This window comes from Cavia porcellus, unplaced genomic scaffold (genome assembly GCF_034190915.1).
Source record: "Cavia porcellus strain 051 isolate PalLab524CR breed Dunkin Hartley unplaced genomic scaffold, mCavPor4.1 scaffold_8, whole genome shotgun sequence".
NCBI lineage: Eukaryota > Metazoa > Chordata > Mammalia > Rodentia > Caviidae > Cavia > Cavia porcellus.
In genome coordinates, this window is record NW_026947491.1 from 87,850,790 (window position 1) to 87,874,161 (window position 23,372).

The window sequence follows — 23,372 nt, forward strand, 5'->3', positions numbered from 1 at the left end:
AGCACACCTTGTTTGTGTTGAAATGAGATAAACAGATGTCAGATACTTTGGACATTTCAAAGCACTATGCATGGTAAGCTATAATTATATGAGTGTAAGTGCAACATTTATTTATTAAGGGTAAGGAAATGGGGGAAGCATTTTGGAGTTTTTGGGCTAATGAGTCCAATTTAGAATTACAGACCAAAGAAGCAATGTTTTTGGCATGGTAGGAAATTCTTTGTTTAGATGTGTTTACATCATTACAGTCAGTGGTTTAAAAAATGCTATTAGTGCTGGACTCAGTTTCGTTTTGCACATACTCATTTGAGACAATTAGATGCCCGAATATTGCTTATGTCAGAATAAAAGCAAACAATAGCTGCAATATTTGCAAATCTTTTGTATTCTAAGGCCCATATTTTTAATAGCAGTTCAAATTAAAAGTAATTAAACACCGCTTCTGTGTTACACTTTGAATATTTGATAACAAGCAAATTTATTTAGTAGGTGGAACAGACATTAAATTGATCTCAATTTAACTTGAGATATCACGTAAAAACACCTTCACAGACATCTGCTGAGCAGACCTTAGGAAAGACAAAACTCCTACGAGTTCCTGTAACCACCAAGAACTTCAGGTCTGTGGCCTGCGGCTAGAATTCCAAATTACTCCAGTGAGCCTCGCTGAACATGAAGAAGAGGAGTTCTAAGAACGTGAATCTGTCCTGAGGATTTTCTCTCAACTGTGCTCTCCTGTCTTTCCCCAGGTAAGAAAGCAAGCCTGAAGGTGAACTGCTTTCTGTGTTTCAGTGGTAGGCAAGCATTAACCAAGTGAAGCAAACCTCTCGGGAGAAGCCCTTGGGAAGAGCCACAGGAGCTGAACTCCTGATCAGAAGGAAGTATATAATGAGCTGCCTCCTACAGGAATTTTAATTGCTAATCCAAGTCTTTAGGAAGGCCCAGATTTATTAGCTGAATGCATAACTTCCGAGAAGATTATGGCAGAGTCTGGGTTATTAAAAAAGCAAATGGATTTCCAAACTTATCATAGCAAATAACAACAACAAAAAAAACCAATAAAGCACCAACAGAGAGGCTGAGTGGTGGAAGTCATATAAATTGAACTGTTCAACAACAAAATGGCTGAGTATTTCATATTTTGACAGGTTAAGGCTTCGGAATGGCACTGTTTTTAAGAGGTGTGTATTTCTCCATGATTTTTGGCTTTGCCAGGTGAAGGAACATTCTCAAAACAAATTAAAACTGCAATTAACACAGCTGAAAGAGCCGCACTCCCAGAATCCCCTTTTTCGTATTGATCAGGTTCCTGTAGTTTCCTCCTCGTCTCTCTGCAGCTGAAGTGTTGTATCGAGCTGCAGGATTTAGAAAGCTTCTAATAAGCTCCTGGTTGCAGAAAGAGACTGTGCCTCTATCAGTCATTCGGTCACCGATGGTGGAACGGAAGGTGCCTAAGCACACTCACGGGCGGTGGCCTACCAACCCGCTCATCTCACGTTCCTTCTGCTGTGGCCTTCTCCTACGTGGCCAGATAAAAGTGCATTTCATTTGCTCAAGCCAAGACAATAGGTAAAAGGGATGCATTTCTGACTGGTGTGTCAGGAGAAGGATTTGGGCTATTTGAAAAGTATTTTGTCACTGCTTTACTTATTTTTTGGTGCCAGGGATCAAACTCACAACCTGGCGTCTACGGGGAAGGTGCTTATGCTGCTGAGCTAAATCCCCAGCCCTCAAAACTTCATAATTTATAGGAGCAGTTGAGTCGGATTGTTCTGTTCCTGGAGTTTGAAAATTGTGAATGCTCATCAAAGAACTAACTTGACCTCTCCGGAAAGGCTAGGTTCAGAAGAGATTCAGTTTGAATTAATAAAGCCCAATGATTGGAATGTAAAACAAACCGTATCTCTGAAACGCTGACATGAGATAAACAAACCATACCTGTGATCAACAGCTATTAACAAAGTAAGGGAATGGATTAATAGTTAATGTGGACGGAGAGTTTCATATTCCTTGTTTAACAGAACTTCGGTGAAAACTGAAATAAAATGACAATCCCTGACCACAGAGAACGGTGACATTACTCTCTTTTAGTCTGTCCCTCACTGCCCGCCTCCCTTCGGTGAAAGCTTCTCACAGTCTCAACACTGCCAGCTCCTGAAGACCATTCAGTATTGCAGGTGGGAAGAAGGCACAGGGGCCCCGGTCCTCTCTGTCCAAAGTACCTGCAGGCAGACTAGCCATGGCTTCCAGAATTTGCTTCACATTTTTATTTCATGGGCTGCAGTGTAGACTGTTTACCAAAGGCTTTAAAAACAGAATCTCACCAAACAGTTGAGGAATATATTTAACAAGGCAATACAATTATAGTCAAATTTTCACCTCAAGATTCTTATCCTAGATGTGGAGGCAGAAGGAAGACTCTTACTACCCAGTCTGAACCTAGAAGAGGGTGGAAAGACTTGATTCTGCTGACCGTTTTCCATAGGTCCGTATGTTTGACTCTCTGGGCCAAGCTGCAGAGCTAGCTGCCCACCGAAAGGTGCCCTAAGGACCGCACCACTGCTACGTACTGTTGGCCCAAGTTTCCAAGTGTGAGGACAGGCTAGAAAGGTCGGAAAGGTCCGGCTGTGACGATCTCTCTTAATTCATGTCAGCAGTACCAGCATTCCCAGCTATTCAAGGTGATAATGTAAGAGTCCCACGTAAATATGTAAGCTTGGGAGGAAATTAATAACACTACACAGAGTTATAGTCTTTTCTCCCCAACTTCTACCCTGTTATCCAACCAATTTACATTTTAAAACTCGACTTCATTATGACATGATTCAGATACAGCATTAGCTCCTTTAGTGCAAAGATTTTATGGGGCAGTAAATCGGACAGAGTTTCCTGGCAGAGTGGACAGAAGCGGCAGGTGTGTATATTCTTCTCCTAAAAAGGTCTGATCCAGGCTGGTTCAATGAGAAAGCAGACAAGGAAAGATGCTTCAGAGTAAAATGGCAAAGTTCAAGTTAAGTGTGAGCAATAAACATCCATTGTAAGCTACCATTCAGCATCCAAACGCGTTACCTGCTAGAGGCGAAAGGTAAACACCTCACAGAGGCTTGTACACCTTACCTGGGCCATCTGCCTCTCCAGCTTTGATCGGGGAATATCATCAAAGTAGTTTTCATTTCTTCTCCTCCTTGCATCGCCCTGCATGATAATGTGAGGAACGTCTAGGGAGCCACCAGTGGTGTAAGTGCTTTGGCTAAGTGATGGAGACAACTGAGGAGGAGTGTGATTACCACTGGGTTCCTGAATGGAAATACATCATGAAATAAATACCATGCTCTTGTGGCTAAATCTCTGGTTTCAAAATTGTGAAATACTAACAAGACACACTGTGGGCGGGGGGAGGGGGCTGTTTTTGAATCAAATGCTAAGGAACGGTAACTTTCCACCATTGATTTTGTTAATGGTTTAATCAAGTCAATATTTTCCCCCACCAAGCATTTCAGGTCAAAATGTTAAAAGTCTAAAGAATCAGACTCTATTTTCCTAAACCAGATCTGAGAAGCAAGGCACACTCTGTTGCACACCCCGGACACTAGCACGTGTATTTCCATGGGAAGGGACTGGATGAGCAGCGTGTGCTCACCACGGCAGACACCATGATGAAAAGCTATGACAGGACCTCGTGGGTCTTGACCCTCCACCGGAGTGGTCTGGCAGGAGGCCCGGGAGAGGACACAGTACGGCGACACGGCATGTCACAGGACGTACAGACTGCAGCGCAATGCATCTAATGACAGAGGATGCTCTTCGATGGCAACGACAACTCGAGTGGGAGACAAGCCGGAAGTAAGATACGGGGCTGCAGCCGCCGGCTGAGCTCCTGGGTTTGCAAGAAGAAAAGGCCTGGGACCCTGCCGATTCTCTAGGCTACTTCTCCCCAGACTCTTCTGGATCTTACTGAGAGACTTAGGTCTTCCACGTTTGTGTGGGTGCTTCTGTCTTTGATTGGTTTGTTTTTTCCCTCTGTTTCTTCTGGGGATTTAGAAGGGGAGATTCAGAGGGAAATATAAGATGGGGTGGGGGGGCGAGTAGCTGGAAATGACTCTGGAGAGTCATTTCAGTGTGATTCAACAGCTTCTGTGAGGCAACAGGAAGGTCTCACTGCAAACCCCACCCCCATTTACTGAAGGCTTTTCCTCTGGACAGGGAAAAGGAAGCCCTACTTCTGCATCCACACTCCCACAGCTCTCTAGTATCTCAGTACATCCCAGTTTGTCCCTCAATCAGTTTTCCTCTGGGCTCCCTCCTGAAGCCCATTTTCTTCCACCCCATGAACTTTTTCTTTCTTTTTGGTACCAGGAATTGAATTCAGGACCGCACGCCTGTCGGGCAGGTGCTGCACCACTGAGCTAAATCCCTGGCTGCTCTATGAATTTTTTGTGTTTTCTTTTCTTTTTAAAACTGAATCAGACTTAATGCTGTCAGGGAGATCCCTGGATCTTACTGAAAGGTCAGGGAGCTCTGCCAGCTGGGCCATCCTGATGCAAGGCTGGGGTCTACCGACTTCCGGGTCTGGGCCTGGGGCGGTGGGGATGGTGGTGGTGGTGGTGTGTCCAAGGGTGGGGCTCACTGGTGGCTAGCACTGTCTTTGCTAGAGCTGCCAGGAAGCAAATCCGAAGCCGGGCAGTGCAGGACTAAGCCACTTGCCAGGGCTCTGGATGAATTTTGGAAAAGATTTTGCAGGGGTTGTGACAAGTGGGGGCTGCTTGCGACTCCCTACCAAGGCTCTTTGGCCTGGAAAGCATCTCTCTCATTTCCTCTTTCTCTGCCTTTAACCTTTTTGTCGCCTTCCAAGGCCTCTCCAGTTTCCCTAACTCATAATTCTAAATATAGCTTAAAGAAATAAATACAGCTTAATAAGTTTTTCAATATCTAGTCTTAATTTTTGAAGAGGGTAAAAGCAGTCATTTTTTACATCTTGACAAACAGAAGACTCAGATTAATTTTTTTTTAATTGGTACCAGGGATCGAACTCACGACCATGAGCTTGCAAGGCAGGCGCTTATGCCACTGAGCTAAATCCCCAGCCCCCTGGAGATTAATTTTAAATTGATCTTTAGTTAACTGCGGGCCTTGATTGATTTCCTCTGTGCAGGTCAGAGGAGTCTGACAGGAAATTTATTTCCCAACTCTCGGTGTAGACCAGAGCGTGGGACAGGCCCCAGTGAGGTGGTGGCCTGTCAGGCTGCATCCCACCGCAGATGTATTTCTCAATCTCCAAAATGTATCTTAAACTAATTGAGAAAAACAAACCTGGTTTTGTAAAACATGGACAAAAGGAAGACTGCTTTTTATACCGATCAGGAAGGCTGTGCTGAAACACTTCTGTCCCTGATCCACAGCTGCAGGCATCTTATTGCACAAAACACCTCTGGGGTGTGCGGGAGAGAACCGCGGGGCTGCGGTGCGGCACTTACCCTGAGGGTGATGGAGCGCGGGGGCTTCTGCGGAGGGTCTTCGTGCAGCCTGTCGCCCAGAGATGCCAAAATGCGTTTCCTGTGGCCAATCAAACTGATTTTTAAAACCTGAAACAACATGTATTTGGGTTAACTATTTTATTTGCGAGAAAATATTTTTATATGTCCTAAAACATAAGTGCAAAGAGGTTTGTGCAAATTAGCTCCTTCCATGAGAGACGGGCGCGAAATCAGGGGGACAGAGAGGAGCAAGCCTGGAGGTCTGGGAGAAAAAGCAAACAGAGCAGCGTCTTCTCCCACCCGCCCTGGCTGCCCAAGCCCGTCCTCCACCCTGGCCAGGAGGCGCTTGGGAAGCACAAACCAGCTCTCCACCACCAACCAACTTAAGACTCCCAGGTGACGGCCATTTTTTTCTTTTTTGTTATTGGGGATTGAACAGCAAGGTCTTCACACAGAGCTGTCCCCAGGCTTTTTCTGTCATCCTCTCCTCTTCCTCCACCACCTTTCCTCCTCCTCCTCCTCCTTCTCCTTCTTCTGTCTTCTTCTTTCTCTTCCCCTTCTTTCTTCTTCTTCTTTTTTTAATTTCAAGACAGAGTTTCACTAAGATGCCCAGATGGCCTTAAGTCTTCCTGCCTTAGCCTCCCAGTATATGCTACCATACCCAGCTTTCCTGTCCTTTTAAGAGTAAAATCTGTGCCCCTTCCTGGCCTTAGAGTCAATAGGCCTGCCTGTCCTCAGTCTCTCTGTATCCAGGTGACTGGAATAGGTTTAACACTATTTTATCCCAAATGCCTGAAGCAGTGCTTACAAACAATAGGGGCTAAGGACTGAGAGGACAGTGTTCATGAGGCTGGGTGAGAATGAAGCTCTGCCTGGGGGGATGGTAATCTGGGGTGCTGCGAAAGGCACCTGCTGAGGAGCAGGTGTCTACTGGGTACTGCAGAGACCCTCGATCCCTACCCGAAATGCCTCCCCCTTCAGTCCCCTCCTGACCTCTCCATCTGGGAGGACTGCTTCATGCTTTACAGAGGAGAACTGAGGTTCAGAGTGGTCGCCTAACCCTGAGAGCCAGTACGCGGTGACCCTAAGATCTGAATTGGGTTTGCTGGATTCCAAAGCTAGGTTTGCTCCAAGGTACGCAGTATAAGGTTCTAGGCATATTCCCAGTATTAGGCTTCTTAAAACAATCGTTATGAATCAGCCTAAGAACTTTCTCTCTCCCCTTCTTTCCCTTCCCTGCATCATCCTAGGATATGTCAACTCTGATTGTGTAACTCACTTCCAAGCTACCCATGTGATTTCCCCTCCTCTTTTCAAGCTTTAAAGCTGAGGAGAAGGCATTTCTTAGGCACAGAACCTGTGCCATCTGGAATTGTTACTGATCTCTTTGTCAGCCTATTGGACTCCCTGCCGAAACCGATCTAGATTTTAAATAGCACTATAACCTGTTCCTTTTACATCCTCTTTCTCCCTTCTGCCTGTGGACGGTGATGGTAAACGTTAACCAAGCCAAATGTCTGCACGCACTACACCCCTGCATTTATGAACCTCATCTTCTCAGGCTGATGCACCTTAATCTTTGCAAATTTGCTTTCATAAAGCAGCTCCTTGTTCCCACAGACCATTTTAGGATGATTTCCTTTGGCTTGTCTCCACCTTACAGTGATTGCTTCAGGTTTGTTGTAAAAACCAAACCAAACAAAAACCAACCAACCAAACACACACACAAAACCAAAACAAACAAACAAACAAACAAACAAAGACAGCTTACAACAGTCCAGGCTGAAATAAGCCGTGGCTTTATGTGTGGGCAGGATACTGTTTTCTGCCTGCAATGTCTCTTTTAAAATGTAAGCGCATCTGATTTCTGACTGGTCTTTTAGCTGTAGTAGGAATAGCTGGCAACAGAGGTAGACGTGGCTGCAAAATCTCTTAATTTTGTTATCACTGATGGTTCAATGCTCTTTAATCTTGGGAAAATGGTCTGAATTATTTCTCCCTAAATTCCCCACCTTACGGCGTCCACACAAAAGCCCGCATCTGCCATCCTTCTGCCCTCTCATGTAGCCCGGGTTGTCTGTCTGCATTTATATTAACCAGCATGGCATTTTGCTACCTGGAAGAGCCCAACAGTTTTATTTCATAGATCTGGGAACTTGCACGTGTACTCCTCTTCTAGATGACTTATAAATATGCTAAGTAAGAGTGGTCCCAGGCTGCTTACTTGGAGGCAGCATTATTTTTATGATCTAAAGAAACACACTTATATTCTTGCATTGCTTTTTTTTAGGTATCAAGATCAAAGAATTCCTATCTTAGAAAAATACAGCATTAACCTTTTCAAAGGTATTTTGCAAGTTTAAACACATTATGTTTTCTTTCATTCTCATTGTCAATTACTTTGCCACAGGTTTCCATGGGATAGAGATTCCTCCCAGGAAATCTCCACAGTCTTTCTCCCAGGATGTAATCAGACTCGATGCTGATGATGCTACCTTGAGCCCCCAAAGCAAGATAAGGAGGATTTTTGTATATCATAAAGATAATTAAAATTATTTTGACAACTGACACTAAATGACAAGCAGCGTTGGTAAAACTGAGCTTGTGTAACTGCCGTATTGCCTCCGGTTTACTCTCTCGTAGCTCAGCTTTGGGGCAGTGATCTTGTTCCTCTGATCTCAGTATTCTGATCTGTAACCAGAGGGATCGGGAGGGCCACTCTCCAGTGTTGCCAGGAAGAGGAAGAGAAAGGTGTGAGAAGAGCCCAGTGCCGGTGCCGGTGCCGGCACACAGAGAGTGTAACCTCCTGCTGTGCTGCTCCTGTAAAGCGCTCCAATGGAAGCCAGAATCCTGACCCAAAGGAGCTAGGGATTGCTCATTCACATGAAGTTAATTGTGTCAAATAAATAAGTTGATGGTTTACAAGAAGAGAGTTGGTTAACTTTGACGGATCTCTCGCTGAAATAATTTATCTGTTAGGGATGTGATTCATTCCTAGCTACTAGTTTTGACACTAGACCTAGTTTATTTTTTCTTTTTATCAGTACTGGGGATCGAACTCATGACCGTGCAATTGCAAGGCAAGTGTTTATGCCTCTGAGCTAAATCCCCAGTCCCACTAGACCTATTTTAAATGAACAGATATGCTATTCTGTGACTCACACTGTTTAATTGCTAATAGGTAGTAAACTATTAACAATATTATATTTTCATGGGGAATTCTGGGTGGTGCTTGGGTCTTTTTTGCCTGGCATTTTAACAATCCTATGAGCCTTATCCAAAACTGAGTTATTTTAATGTTTACTACCAGAGCTCTTCCATAGACCCACCGGGAAGAAGGTGGATAGATGAACAACAAATGAACACAGGGTATGTCAAGATCTCCTGGGTAACTCCTCATTTTTTAAGAAATGTCCTCCAATATCGCAGAAGACGATGACTAGCATTTATTGAAAATTTGCTATGTTCTAGTTCTATATTATGGTTGTGCTAGAAACTGTGCCAAATGCTTATATATGCATAGAACTTGTTTAATCCTTAAAAACATTGTAATTTCCATTTCAGAGACGCAAAACCTGTGACTCAGAAGTGCTGGATAAGGCCTGTGATTCGCACTGCTAACTGGCAGCCTGGCTCTCGATTTTAACTTGCTCTTTGCCCTTCACCAGGCTCTTCTTCCTGTTAACTTCTGCATCTTTTGATCTTGGCTTCACTATTGGTTATTCCATTATCTTGCTTCTTAAGATGATGCTTAAGTTACTGGGTTTAAAACATTTATATTAGGTCTCAAACATCTGAAAACACAAAAACAATTCAGTTTTGGATAAGGCTTGTGGGATTGTTAAAAATTAGCACCATACAGAATTCCCTATGAAAATACATGCATAGGTCAAGGACAGGAAACTTGACCACCGAATGTTGGATCCAGGTTGGCTAATACCAAACATGGCAGAGGAGGCGATGTGCAGGCTCAGCATTCCCAAATAAGCAATAAAAACGCCAACTGTCAAGACAGTAACAGAATCCTCCACAGGAAGATTGTCATTCTGGAAGAGTCAAGTCCAAAGGCAATGCGGTTTGCCTTGAGTGAGAACAGCTCAACCTCTGATCATTTTTAGTGGAATCCCACTGCCCCAGGCACAATGACCAAGGACCTGAGAATCATTACTTTTCAAAAAAACCAAACAAACAGACCTCCTGCCCCCCCCCCCAAATTCTCCAGAGCAATGGTTACTGCCTTAGAGAATTCTGCGAAGTTGGCATTCCCGCTGGGGTGAAAGTTAATTGTGGGAACAAGATCAATGGGAGTAAGGGATGAAGCAGTGGTAATATACTGGGCATTTGTTTTGAGACATTGAGAAAATTCAGTTCAACTCAAAAAGCATTAGTGAGTTTCTGTCACAAATTATTTGCAAGATTCAGAAGGGTAGCTTGACAGGGCTGACAGGGGTGGAGAGACAGGGCACAAGCAACTCTATTGTCAAGCTGTTAGTTAAGAAAAAAATATACATGAGCATAAGACGGTGGCTCCAACTGCAGAGTTCCAGTAGATAAGAAGTAAAAGTCACTGTACTGTAAAAAATGTCTTTCATTTTACATATCATAGGAGAAATGTGGGTCAAGGCAAGGACTATTGTTGAGACAACCCAGGCCTCCAGGAATTTTCTCCAGTTATCAGGACAACTGCAGAAACTCCCTGAGAATGTGAGAAATAGGAGAATATCTGTGTTGAGTGACAAGGCTATAATATTATGTCACTGTCATTTATGTGTCTGGCTCAGCTGTAGAATTCTTCTAGACAGTATCATGATATTACCCTTGCACTGAATAGCTCACATCAGAATATATGTCACAGCAAAGCTGAAAGGCAGTGTACAAAAGCTTCTTTTCTTTTTAAATTTAATGTGATATAAATTTAGTATGTTTTAAATACTGTGTTAAAAATAAAAACCATGTTTTGAATTCAATAGGAATACTGGTTTTCCACTGTAAGTACTTTATAAAATACAGAAAAACATAGGGATAAGTTATCCATAGGCTATTAATATTTAAGTATTTCTTTTTAACTCCCATGATTATGTTTTATGGTGATCCTATGACAAGCACAATTTTCACCTTGATTTTTTCACCTAATATTCAAGCCAAAGAATTTGTCTGTGTTATGACTCTGAATAGACATTGTAAGCAGGTCCATATAAGACTGCATCAGATAAGCATTTCATAACTTATTGACCATTATTTCACTTATTGTTGGAAATATAGCTTGTGCTTCTTTTCTGAATATTGAACAATCCTCATTCTTTAAAGAATTCTATTATCCTACATATCCATTTTCATTGTCATTTAGAGTAACCATAATATGAAAAACACTAAAGGATACTGCAAGAATGCATGGGATTTGTAAGAAGTCTTGTAGCGACAGTCTGTCTCCATGTTCTGCATGAAATCTCAATCCACTTATTGCTGGCTGGACCAAGTCCCCAGGGAAAATCACAAATCCACATCATGTTCCTCAGTGTCACATTTTGCATTTGGTAGGTTCTGGAATTCCGATTTAGCTGACAGATGTGAAGTAGTACACATAACTGGAATTCTCTGGAGTTTACACACGCAGCGAGCGGTGCTGAGCACACCAGTGATCTTAGTGATCGTTGCTATGGGGCCGCACCCTTTTATTTCTACTTAGGGAGGGGGAGGAAAGAACTTCATCCTGCATTTGCAACTTTCTTCAGCTGTAAGGGAGATGATTCCGCCTCTCCTTGAGCCAGTGCAAGAAGGCAGTTGCTATGCAAATCTGTGGAGGTCACCTGGTTTCAGGGTGGCCTCTTCAAGAGAACCGCATTGCTCGGTGGAGTTCCTGTGCTCTCAAAATACCATAAAAGTTCAGGTGGAAGCTTATCTACTTTGCTCTCATCTACATAACTAAAATTGCGGCTAAATGTGCAAGTGTGCCTCCTCCTGGTAGTAATTGTAATGATTTCCACCTGAGAGCACTAAGGCTCATATGCTTCTGGACCACCCTACCTTGGTTCCCACAATTCTAGAGATTCTCACTGGAACTTGATATGAAATTTTTTTTTTATATCAGGGATTGAACTTAGGACCTTGTGCTTGCCAGGCAGCGCTTATGCTGCTGAGCTATATCCCTGGCCTCAAACCAATTTCTTCACTGTGACATTTCTCTCTGCTATTTCTCGGGCAGCAGTAATCCATGTCTGCAATGATACAGGGATAAAAGGACCTTGAAAGTAGAAAGTCAGGATATTTGGCTCTTTCTCTGACTCTCGTTCCAGCTAACCAATCTTTCACACATTGAAGTTATAATTTAAAGGAACAAAAGAAAAATCTCACTTCACAAACATTTATTGGCTATCTTTCATACATAAACACCATGTTATGCAATTCATGAGCTACAAAGAAGAAAAAATATGTAGTCATGATTCTTGATATATGATGTGGGAAAATACAATAAAAAGCTATAATTTAAAAATATATAGTATGTATAGTACACATATACCTTTCTCTCTCCTCATCCAGCTACGCATTACCACCTACCTAAATATTTATGTCTATGCAACTTTTCCAGCCTAAAAAAGATTTCTGAGAATTGAATGGAAATTGACTAGGGAGCATCCCTAGAAATTTTAAATCACTGATTTTATTTCTCCTTAAGCATAATAGAAACTTAAAACTTTCTTATCCTGCCCTTGAATAACTCTGCTAGCAATACTTTGTATATTATCTTTGTTACTTCAATGTGCTATTATCAATCTCCCGGGGGAGATTTTAGATCAGGAAAGTATGCTTTCCACCTCTCCAGCTCTCTCTTGTATCACTGCCTGGCTACCCTCTCTATAGACTTCTGTATATTCTAGAATGTCCTTGCCCGCTTTTTTTGTTAGACTCTTGCTAGGATGAAATCAGATCCACCTAAAGCCTTCCTCCCTTGCCTTGGATTACATCGATCTCTTTCTCAGAATTTCCCTAGTGTTTGTAGGATGCTCTTGACACTTGATAGACACTGAATGTTCACCTAGCTCTTTTAAGGTGAGCGTGTCTTACCTGACTATCCAGACTGTAAGCTCTGGGAAGTCAGATGCGTATGTGGCACCCAAGTTCACTGCCACAGCCCATTCCCAAGTACTCTACTGTAATCCCTCCTAAGGGAAGCAGATGGGGAGCAAAAAGAGAAGGAGCAGAACACCCATATCTTATTTCTTTTCCTTTCTACTCAAGAAATGTCCACCCCTTCTGAGATTAGGGAATTTAATTTCTATATACCATCTTAAAATAGGCGACATAAAATTTTCTTATCTCACAGCTTTTAACTCTTTACTGCCACTCTTTTATCTAAAAAATGCTTTTGATTAGATGTTCCATGCTGTCTTTTCTTTGTTATTCAAAGTATTTGCTGCTAAGTCTTCAGCATAGTAGCTTGTATGACAGATGCCAACAAAATAAAACTATATTAAACTGTGGGAAGGAAACTGGGTTCCAAATTAGCTCCAGAGAAAGAAAAGGATACAGAGAAGAGAGAAGAGGGGAGAATCCGTGTTTTTGAATATAGTCTGTCTCAATACACAAAAAATACTAATTATGAGGAAATGAGATAATCTTTGCATGGAAAGAGAGACTTTAATGGTATAATTTCCTCTGAGCACTTGAGGGTGATGGAGGTACAAAGTCTTCTTTTGTAATCAATGAGGATCTTAGGTTTACTTATAAAGCTCTCTGAATCACCTCTTGATGAAGGTACTCATTTTCTGATTAACTTTTCACATAAACATCAGCTCTAGAAAATTTAAAAACAAAACAAAACAAAACAAACAACAAACCAACGAGGCTCTAACTAATTTCCTTGTAAGCTGCTTTTAAGTACAGCTTGCTGCAAGGTAGGTTTTCATAGGAGAAATCTGATTTGCATTGCTCAATGAACCAGCCATTGGTATTATTGAAGGAAAAATTGGTTACAGAAGAAAATGGAAAACATGTGCTTTATCTTACATCTGAACATATTCTTGGAGATGATGTTCCAACTCCAAGCATTTGGAAATTGCAAATCTGTCTGCAATTTTATTAACACATAAAAATGCTCTGCATTTTAACAAGTAGAGAGACGATTGTTTTGCTTTATATTTTGCTAGCCATATAGGATTTTTATAGGTATTGAGGGTATTTGCCTTCAAATCTAGAGATCATAAAATTTATGATCAATTATACTGCATGACTGGTGATCTCAGTATTGTAAATGAAATTATGGTTACTAAAACACATTATTAACATAAGTCCAAAAGTATACAATATACTTATGAAATATGCAGAATTTGTGAATAGACACATACCTTTAAAGAGAGGCTTTAAAACAAATTGAATCTCAAGAGATAATGTTGGTAAGCCGAGTGTCTGGCTGTTCACTTTTGTGGATTGTAAATGGTCTCTTCTGCTCTGTTGCTGTTCTCCCTCTTTTCTGCTGTCTGCTATTTTATTGGCATGCACCACCCCCCTTGTCAGAGGGAGGAACAGTGAAAGAGGCCATGAATCTAACCCAGGCAATTCTGTTTCTTGTCAGCATCTTTGATAAAAGAATCTACTATGGGAGGAGATCAAAAAATCTACCTGAAACTAGCTAAAATTAAGGTTTTAAAAGTGCATCTATGGATTTAACTTAGCTTAGCCAAACTACTGCACAGTAGAATTGAGTGTCCACCATTTTTAAGGTTGTGTTATGTTAGCATAAAGGACGCTAAGAGTTTTAAAAGGGTACTTGTTAGGAGAGTAGATGTTATTCCCAAGGACAGGTTCCAGATGAGAAAGAGCTACATGATGACAGCAAGACAGATTTCTCACAATCCTTTCCATTCCATCATTGCCATTTCCAGCCCACCACTAGTCTTATCGTCCAGAGAGTCACATAGCAGAAGAAAGGTGGAATCATTATATAGCCATTAGAATGGATAAAATAAAAAAGGCAGATAATACTAATACATACTAACTGGTGGTAAAGATGTGGAGGAACCAGAACTCTCATATTGTTAGTAAGAATACAAAATGATACAGTCTCAAGGCTGGGGATTTAGCTCAGCAGCATAAGTGCCTGCCTTGCAAGTGTGTGGTCATGAGTTCGATCCCTGGTACCGGTAAAAAAATAAAATAAAATAAAAAGAAAATGATAGTCTCTTTTGACCATATGCCTCAGTTCCTTAAAATACCACCCAGAAAGTCCACTCCTAGTTAGTAACCTCGGAGAAATGTAAACATATCCACATAAAGATTGGTGCATCAAATTTTAAAATAGCATTATTCATGCAAACATTAGTCAAACAATCCAAGTGTCACACCAATTAAACGGAGAGGTAAAACTTGCTATATTCATGCAATGAAATACTGCTCAGTAAAAAAAAAAAAAAAAAAAAAAAGAAGGAACGTATAGGTACATGCCAAAGCACGGATGGACCTCAGAAACATTACATGAAGTGAAAGGAGCCAGACATAGATGATTACTTATGTGATTTCGTTTCTATGATGTTTCTAGAAAATAAAGAACTGTATAAAGAGAATGCAGATCGGTGGTTGATAGGGTAGAATGGGAACAGGATGGACCGCTATGAACATGAGGAAGTTTTGGTATGATGAAAATGTGCTAAAACTGGATTATGCCAATAGTTGGAGAGCTCTGTAGGTTTACTAAAAATTAGGAAACCGAATACTTTAAAAATGGACGATTTGCAATCCAGCTGTTTTAAAAAAAGAATGTTTGGATACTGCATTCAGTACTTAAAAGATAGAATCTAAATAAGGCCATTCCCGCAGGCTATCATTCAGGATGCTCCAGAAAGATCTGTTTATCCGCACCTCTGTTCTCTGTACCATTTGTCAGCTGGACAACACGGGACTGCAGGATGCCCAGGACATCTCCAGGAAAACATGACCCACAGGGCAGCTTTCTGTGTTATTCAGCTACAGGCTAGTGTATGAATAGCATATTCTTTGTGATACGTACACAGTAAATCAATACTGACTTCCTCTATGTGGTTATAATTTTTGATAGCCTTTCCCTGCCTAGCCATGATACACTGGTAAAAATGCCGATCTTAGTACTTAGAGCAAATGGCTTGTGAATGTTTGAAAAGAGTGTAGTGATCACTGGGAGCCAACTTGGGCTCCTTCTGTAGGGGTAACAGGTGATGTGAAGCAATGACCTTCAAGAGCCAGGATAAGGTTGCATCCTAAGCACTAATGAATCATACATACCAACAGAGTGTGAATGGAGTCATAATGACTTCCTGGCCTTAAAAGAGCCAACAGAATATACTGAATATCAGACTAAGGTTTAATCAGTGATACTAAACTCACCTAAGCAAAGGAAGTGTGTACACATGTGAGGGTTGGGTAAGGGTGGAGGGCAAAGCCAAGCAATAAAACGGTGGGTAAGAGAGAATGGGAACACCCAGTCTTGGCGGAGTTACTGGTAGCCAAGGCTACAGCTGAAGCTGAGAGCTCCCTGACCCAGGAGCAGCTCTGCTGCATGGCAGCCGCTCTCTCACCAGTGCTTGTACTGATCCCAACAAAACATCCCTTGAAATTGCCTTCCCCATCATGCCATCTGTGCCAAGAAGCAGCAATCACCAAACCTATTTTTTGGGTACTCAGACACTAGGAAAGGACGTGTTTAAGATGGGGTGGTGGAGCAGCATTTGGCCCCACTTAGCGAATCCCTCCTATCACACATTAGCAGCCTGGAGATGTCGATATGCACTCCTTTTCTCAATTAAGTTAAATTACATGCCGGAGGCACAGAATCTGCTCAGGCAGACGCAGTGATTGAGAGCAGGGCTCAGCATCAGGGTGACTTGGGTGCGAGTCCTGGCTCTGCCACTCAGTATCTATAACTTTTGGTCAATTATTTGACTTTTTTCAGCATCATGTAAAATCATTCAAAATAATGTCAAAAGTAGCACTTATTTCTTATCATCAGGATTAAATGAGACATATGTAAAGCACATAGCACAGAAGCTGGAATGGAACGAGCCCCAAGACAACCATAAATTGATCCAGTGTTTTGGAGATGCCCGATACTCAGCCTGAAGAGCTGAGCCACCCTGGCACTCAGTCAGCTCATCAACGTGGCTCACTACCAGCCAAAGCATCCAGCTGGGTACCCTTTCCCTGGCAACAACTCCTGTGCCACCAGCCACTCTTCAAACTTCAGTGGTCTCATTAAAAATAAGTTTTTGCTGAGCTATATTAATTTCCTTTTTTTTTTGACAGGGTTATTAGTCTGAGGTTGACAGACCAGGAGAAAACCAGAGACATAGTGTCTCTGACTCCAATAAAGCACTTAATGAAGTCTTTCATTAACGATAAGATGGTGGGGTCTATGAGTGCAAAATTAAGTGAGTTCACAGCTGGTTGTGTGTCTCCACCAAGAGGCTTGATGGATGGCTCTGTCACAACCTGTAGGGGCACCATTGATTGAACGCCACAGGCCTCTCTCTGTCCCTGAATGCTGCTCTATTCCATATTTTTATTAATGCTATCAAGCAGTCCTAGAGGAACACTTATGAGATTTTTCAATGACAGAAAACTATGAAGGATATTTAATATGATAATAGATCAATGCAAGATTCAAAATTGCCTCAACAGAGTGAGAGGCAAAGCTGCCACCAAGAAGATCCAATTTGACAGGGATAAATCTGAGGTCCTGTATTAAGAGTTCAGAAGAAACCAACCATGCAAGGTAGCGATGGGCATAAACATGGTTCTACAAACAGGTTAAAGAATATCTGGGGTTTCCATGGAACACAAGAAGAGGTTTAGAGGAAAAAGTACAAAATGAGGGTCAGACACATGTACTTGGGTAAGATGGTTTTAGAAGGCAAAGTAGCTCATTTTGTCTTACAGCTTCACCCTTACATGGCTGGTAATTATCTCCACTTTAGGTTTAGGAATTTAAGGCATTTGTCAGGGGGTGACAAAATTAGGCTATGAACACGGTTCTGACTCCCGAAATTAATGCTCTTCGTGGTCATCATATGCTGCTGCTTCTCTCCCTGGTGCCACGAGGCCATGCAGACATGCTTGTTTGTTTTTTTTTTTTTAATTTTTAATTTTCAAGATGATAAAACCAAGGAAAATAAAACAGAATAAAACCAATCAAAATAAACCAGTGTGACACTAGACTTCAAAACAATATGAAATCCACAATAGCTATCATAATGCCTCTGACTGTCCTCAAAATAGCTGCAGATACTCTCAGGCATAGTGAAAATGAAACAGAACAGAACAGAATAGAGCCAACAAAAATAAAACAATGAATGCAATAAAGGACTTCAAAACAAGACAATCGTAAATCCAAAATGGCTACCATAATATATCTTTCTATCCTTGAAATAGTTGCTTATGTCATAGGATATAACAAAATCAAACAAAACAAAACAGAACAAAACCCAACCTAACAAAACAATGAAAACTGTACAGGACTTCAAAACAAGACAATAGGGAATTAACAATGGCTACCACCCTCAGAAGGAGATCCCCCTAGATGCCACACTGTGTACTGCCATCCTCTGAATAGATGATCAGACCACTGCCCTACACCTGCAAGGTCAGTGAAACACCAAACATCACGAGCATCAAATTGCATTTCACCTCAATAGCCATCAGCAGTGTATGCTTCTTCTCCAGATGAGCTGGTCACTTACGTGGTGTGTGTGTGTGTGGGGGGGGGCGATTGACTCTTTTTGTTTGCCAGTCTGCACACTGGAAAGGACTGGGGTCTTGCTGTCTCCATGCTGGTGCCGGCCCATGCACGGTGTTGGTTCCCAGGGCGTGCTTGTTTCTTGGTGGGTTCTTGTTCTCTCCCCCGATAGTCTGTGAATGGCACTGACCGTGGGGAAAGGCTTGGGTCTGGCTGCTCCACTTACGGAGACAGTTTTAATGGAGTACCTAGCATAGCACCTGGCCCCATCTTCTGCTTGAAAGTTGTTGGTCCCGGCCACCAGACTCATTGAGATGTAAATACACAGGTGCTTATCTAAATGACTGGCACTTTATATGCTATGATTTCTTCAGTCTATTTTAAACCTTTTAAAATTTATACATTGATAGAACATCACAGAAATGATTCTATCCATTTTTCTTCTCCTGTTTACCAGTATTTCCAAATTCTTGTGGCCAGAATAGCAAGTCCTAGGCTAGGAAATGTAGGGAGAGATTTGCGGGCATTCTGAAATCTGTGTCAATAATGATACACAGATAATTAAAGATTTTTTTTAATGAAGGTAATTGTCAAGGGCTTCATTAGTGGTTCATTGTTGCATATTTACACAATAATACCTCAATTACCTTTAGATAATGAGGAAGTGTGTTAAATAACCTTAGTATAATGATACGCATACGGAATGTACAAAGTTTCACTTTGCTCACGTATTTAATTAGTTTATCTCCTGGTTAAAATGATACTGTTTTTATTGTTGGTGTGAGTGCTTATTAAAATTCTTCCCAGAAATGTATGCACATTTTTCTCTCTATTGTCAGCATGCCGTTTACTGATGGTCCTTACTTATTTCTTGGGTGTCAGGAGTACTGTGTTGCTTCTGAGTCATGCTCTGGGATGACCATTTGTCACTGGGCCACTGCTGCCCCAGAAGGTGGATGAGTAGAGCACACAACCCCAGCAATGTCTGGAAGATGGTGCGCTTTTAAATAAATAAATTCCTAGGAGCCATGGGCCACCATCATCCCCTGCGCTAAAAGCAAACAGTGACACGAACTACCTCACAGTTCTAGTTCGTGGGTGTTTTACTTAAAAAACAAGAGCAAAAGCAGCAGCAGCAACAACAGAACAACCCTTTCAGGAGCGGAGGGGAAAGCCTCGTAATTTTCTGTCCATCTTTTGCCTGTACTGGGCCAGCCATGATTTCCAAAGCTGGAGATGGGGGAGTCATTAGCTGCTGATGGTGCTGATCACCCCACCCTGATGAGGTCAGGGGCAGCCGTGGTGAAAATGACCACGTGGACCTGTACTGTGGACACAGCTGTCATATATGGATAAGGAGACAAGATGATTCCAGGAGTGGCGACCAGGACACTTAATCTGCCATTAAGTGGGTCATTTCCTTCGTGCTTTTAAACCCACATGTGCGCCCCCGTGGCCTTTCACACGAGCTGTGTCTTCTTCCTGCAGGATCCTTCATCTCTCCTCCATTGGGTGAACCCCTGCTTCTCTTCTGAGTTACTTAAAGAGCAAGTCCAAATACTACTTTGGTGAAAGATAAAACACTAACACCCTCGGCACCCACCCCAGGTACTGCCCGCCGGAGTTTACGTTTCCTCCTCTAGATCAAGATCTTCTCGCAGGAGGAAATGAACTTTAGTCTCCTTGTACGCCTAGCATGTGGTACAGTAGAAGGTAATCAAACAAAACTAGACCTAAACAGGGAACTCTCAAAACAAATAACAGCAACTGGACTTTCAAATGATCATTCCAAAGTGATCATGTTCCATGAGAAAATACCCATTCACAGCATTGAAAAAATGAAGTACAAAGGTATTTATTTTTAATAATGCATGAAAAGCTGCATGTGTTTAATGTACACAACATGGTGAGTTTGGGGGTGTGTACAGATGAGCAATCTTCCTCACCATCAGGGCATGAACACGTTTATCAGTCTCCAGATCCACCCTCCCCCCACCCTAAGATCTATCCTCTTAGCAAACTGTAAGTATACAATACAGTGTTAGCTGTTGGCACTGTACTAGTGGAGCTTATTTTGCATGGCTGAACTTTCTTAGCCTACGACCATCACAGTCCCACTTCTTCCTCCCTACCACTCCATCCTACTCTTTGTTCCCATGAGTTTGATTATTTTACACTCACATGTAAGGGCAGGCATATAGTAATTACTGTTTGTGCTTAGCCTATTTCATTAAGCGTAGATCCTCCAGTACCATCTATCTTGTAATTGGCAAAATCCCTCCTTTCAAAAGCCTGAATAATACTCTACTGCATGCCTCTTCCACACTTTATCTATTATCCACAGATGGATGGGTGGGATGTTTCCACATATTTGCTCTGGTCCTGCAGTAAACATGGGAGTGCAAATATCTCTTCAAGATCCTGATTTAAATTCCTTTGCATAAATACTCAGAAGGAGGATTACTGGATCATATGGCAGTTCTATTTTTAATATACATTTATTTTATATAAGATTGCAAGCCTGTTGATCAAAATTATGAGTTTAAAATGGAAAAGTTAAAGGAAGAGCAAAAGCTTCTAAAAAGCAGGAGCTGAATTATCAAACTAGAAAAATAACACCTCCATCTGCCAATATATTTCACCATAATTAACAAATTTCCAATGAAAATGCAACAATGATTAAGTGTTTGATAGAAAATGAGGTTTAATCTCCAATTATCACTAAACACATTAGCTATCTATGTCATTCACATACACAGTGAGCAATTACTCATTTTTTACTTCAAGATAATTGTCAAATTATGCTGAACAAACAACATATGATGAAAAATTGGTCACTCATTTTTAGATCACCTTAAAATGATGATAGTGAGGAGCATGTCATTAATTAATGTAATGTCATCCACACCGTGGGCACTCGACATCCATGAAATGTACAATTACTAGTGAAAATGTCACAGTATGATTATCACACTTCCTGGTCACAACAAATTTTTCCACCCAGGCTTAAATTAAAACTACTTGAAATCCTTGGTTCAATTTTCATGAGATTCAAGTAATTTATAACTTTTGACAAAGAATTTAAATTCCATAGTTCACTCCCACTCTATGGAAAAAGATTGTTTTTTTGGCCAGAGAATTTTCTTAATCTCAACTCTTTAAAGAATGTACTAACATTATTTCAATCCAAATGCCTTAAATGTTGAAATCTCATTATTGTAATTTTTTAAGGTGAAAGTGACTTCTTTTCCCCAGCATTTCTTGTTTTATTTATATTTAGTCTTAACTCTCAGCAAAGTTCATTAAAAATGATATTTTTATCTCCTAAAAATGACAAAATGTGTTGAAGGCTCCCTGCAGGAAAATCATGAGTACAGGTAGAAATCCTTGTAGGAGTCACACTTAGGGTGTCCAGTGAAATGTCGCATTTGAGCGATGCTAATTAGGGAGCCAGGAGAAACGAGATGCTGCCTTTCCAAACACAACACTTAAGAAACAAGTCTTATTAACAGGAGGGTTTATGAAACACTGGAATCTTACATAAGTATGGTTTGTTTTTTGTTCCTGAAAAAAAGACTGCATTTAGGCAAACTCAAGAGTGCATAATTTAAATCATGAATTTGAGATTTAAAGAAATTTTACACATAAAATTTAATAAATGTCATGTTTTCAACATTTCATTTTTCTTTCTGTATTTTAATCACTTATATGGCCATTTGCAAAATCTTTAGTCACATAGCAGCTGAATAAGATCATCTAAATTTTATAGCATGGCAGTCATTTATAAGAATTTTTAAAAGGAGAAAGGTTTTATAATCTTCATGCTCATTTCAACATAAAAGGGCTTAAAATCAAATGTTGAAACTTGGGGCTGATTCGTAGAACGACCCTATAGCTAATATCTTATCTATGTACAAGGTCAAATAGATATATATCTCTGGTTAATTTGGACTGAATGCCAAGCAATTTATTAGGAAGCTGGAGGATCTGAATTGATAGTTAAGACAACAGAACAAATGGCGTTTGTCTGATTGCTTCGGTTACTTGATGACTAAGTCATCAGCCTACAGAAAATTTACTTGACTTCCAAATGAGATGGGCAGATGGACAGCCCCATGACAGGTCTACTACTTAGAGCCTTATTTTCATTAAACAAAGGGGGAGAAGTGATGCCTTCATCAAATTTCTTCAGGAAGGACTTCCTTGCCATATTTCTTAAATCTATTATCATATTTCCCACAATTGGAGATCTTTAGAATGCAGACAATTTGGATTTCAAATATCAGAATTCTAAGAGGCTGGTCTTTAGTAGATACTGGTTTTCTAGATGTTCAGTTTGATCTTGGATTAAAAGTTAGGTGTGTGTGAAGGAGTGTAAAATGGATCAAGATGCAATAAATATATCTACCGATTCTCCAGGATGAATGTATTTAGTATGCATCACAAACATATACCAATAAAAGATAATAAAAATAAAATTCAGGCAGAAAGCTTCCTCTGGAAGCTTGTAAGTTATTTTCACATGCTGTAGATACATGCTGGCGACCAGAGAGGCGATATTTAAAGAGAAAAAGAAGCCTGTCCAGTGTTTCTGCCTAGCTTACCAATACTGTCACCTTTACAGTGCCCAGGTCAGCCAAGACCTAAATTCATGGGGAATAAAGTTCTACTGCTTTGTTGCTGAAGACTGCAAACCACTAACGGAAGAGAGCTTATTAAAGAACCACCGCACACTGTATAAAGTTGGTCTCGATGACCTTGACAGAGTTGTTACCATTTTACTGTTCTAAATCTCCACTGGCAGCTCCTCTTCTGAGTCATGCCTTAGCAGAGAATTCATTGTCATCTGTGGTACCATCCATCCATCCATCCATCCATCCTCTGCGCATCCATCCATCAAACAAAGGTACCTTGAGGGTTGACTGTGTTGATAGTTGCTTGAGGAATGTACAGAAATGAACAAGATGTAATTTCTCCTCAGGGACCACCCTTTGCAGGGTGGAGATGGCGTGGCAGCTACTTATAGGGCGTATGTTCAGGATGGTGCGAAAGCACCAGGTAAGGGAAGCTGCAGATGGCCCCAGGGAGTAGGAGAAAAGTTTCAGGAATATGTAGGCAGTTTCCAGGTGGACAAGCAAAAGAAAAACCTAAGAGACAGATGATGCATTGTATGTAAAGACCAGAAGCGTGCATGAACATAA

General features: G+C 41.2%; 1 protein-coding gene across 34 annotated transcripts in view; it reads right to left on the reverse strand.

Moving 5' to 3' along the window:
- The window catches only part of Anks1b (ankyrin repeat and sterile alpha motif domain containing 1B), a 1,068,230-nt gene that overhangs the window by 69,163 nt on the left and 975,695 nt on the right, over window positions 1–23,372 (reverse strand). For 20 of the 34 annotated variants that reach the window (XM_023567585.2, XM_023567584.2, XM_063255389.1 and 17 more), the window contains 2 exons: window positions 5,475–5,582; window positions 3,118–3,297 (listed from right to left, as the gene is read on the reverse strand). In XM_023567585.2, coding sequence (XP_023423353.2) covers window positions 3,118–3,297; window positions 5,475–5,582 — 288 coding nt within the window. The remainder of the gene's footprint in view (window positions 1–3,117; window positions 3,298–5,474; window positions 5,583–23,372) is intronic. The other 14 variants (XM_063255395.1, XM_063255391.1, XM_063255390.1 and 11 more) reach the window with 2 other exon arrangements.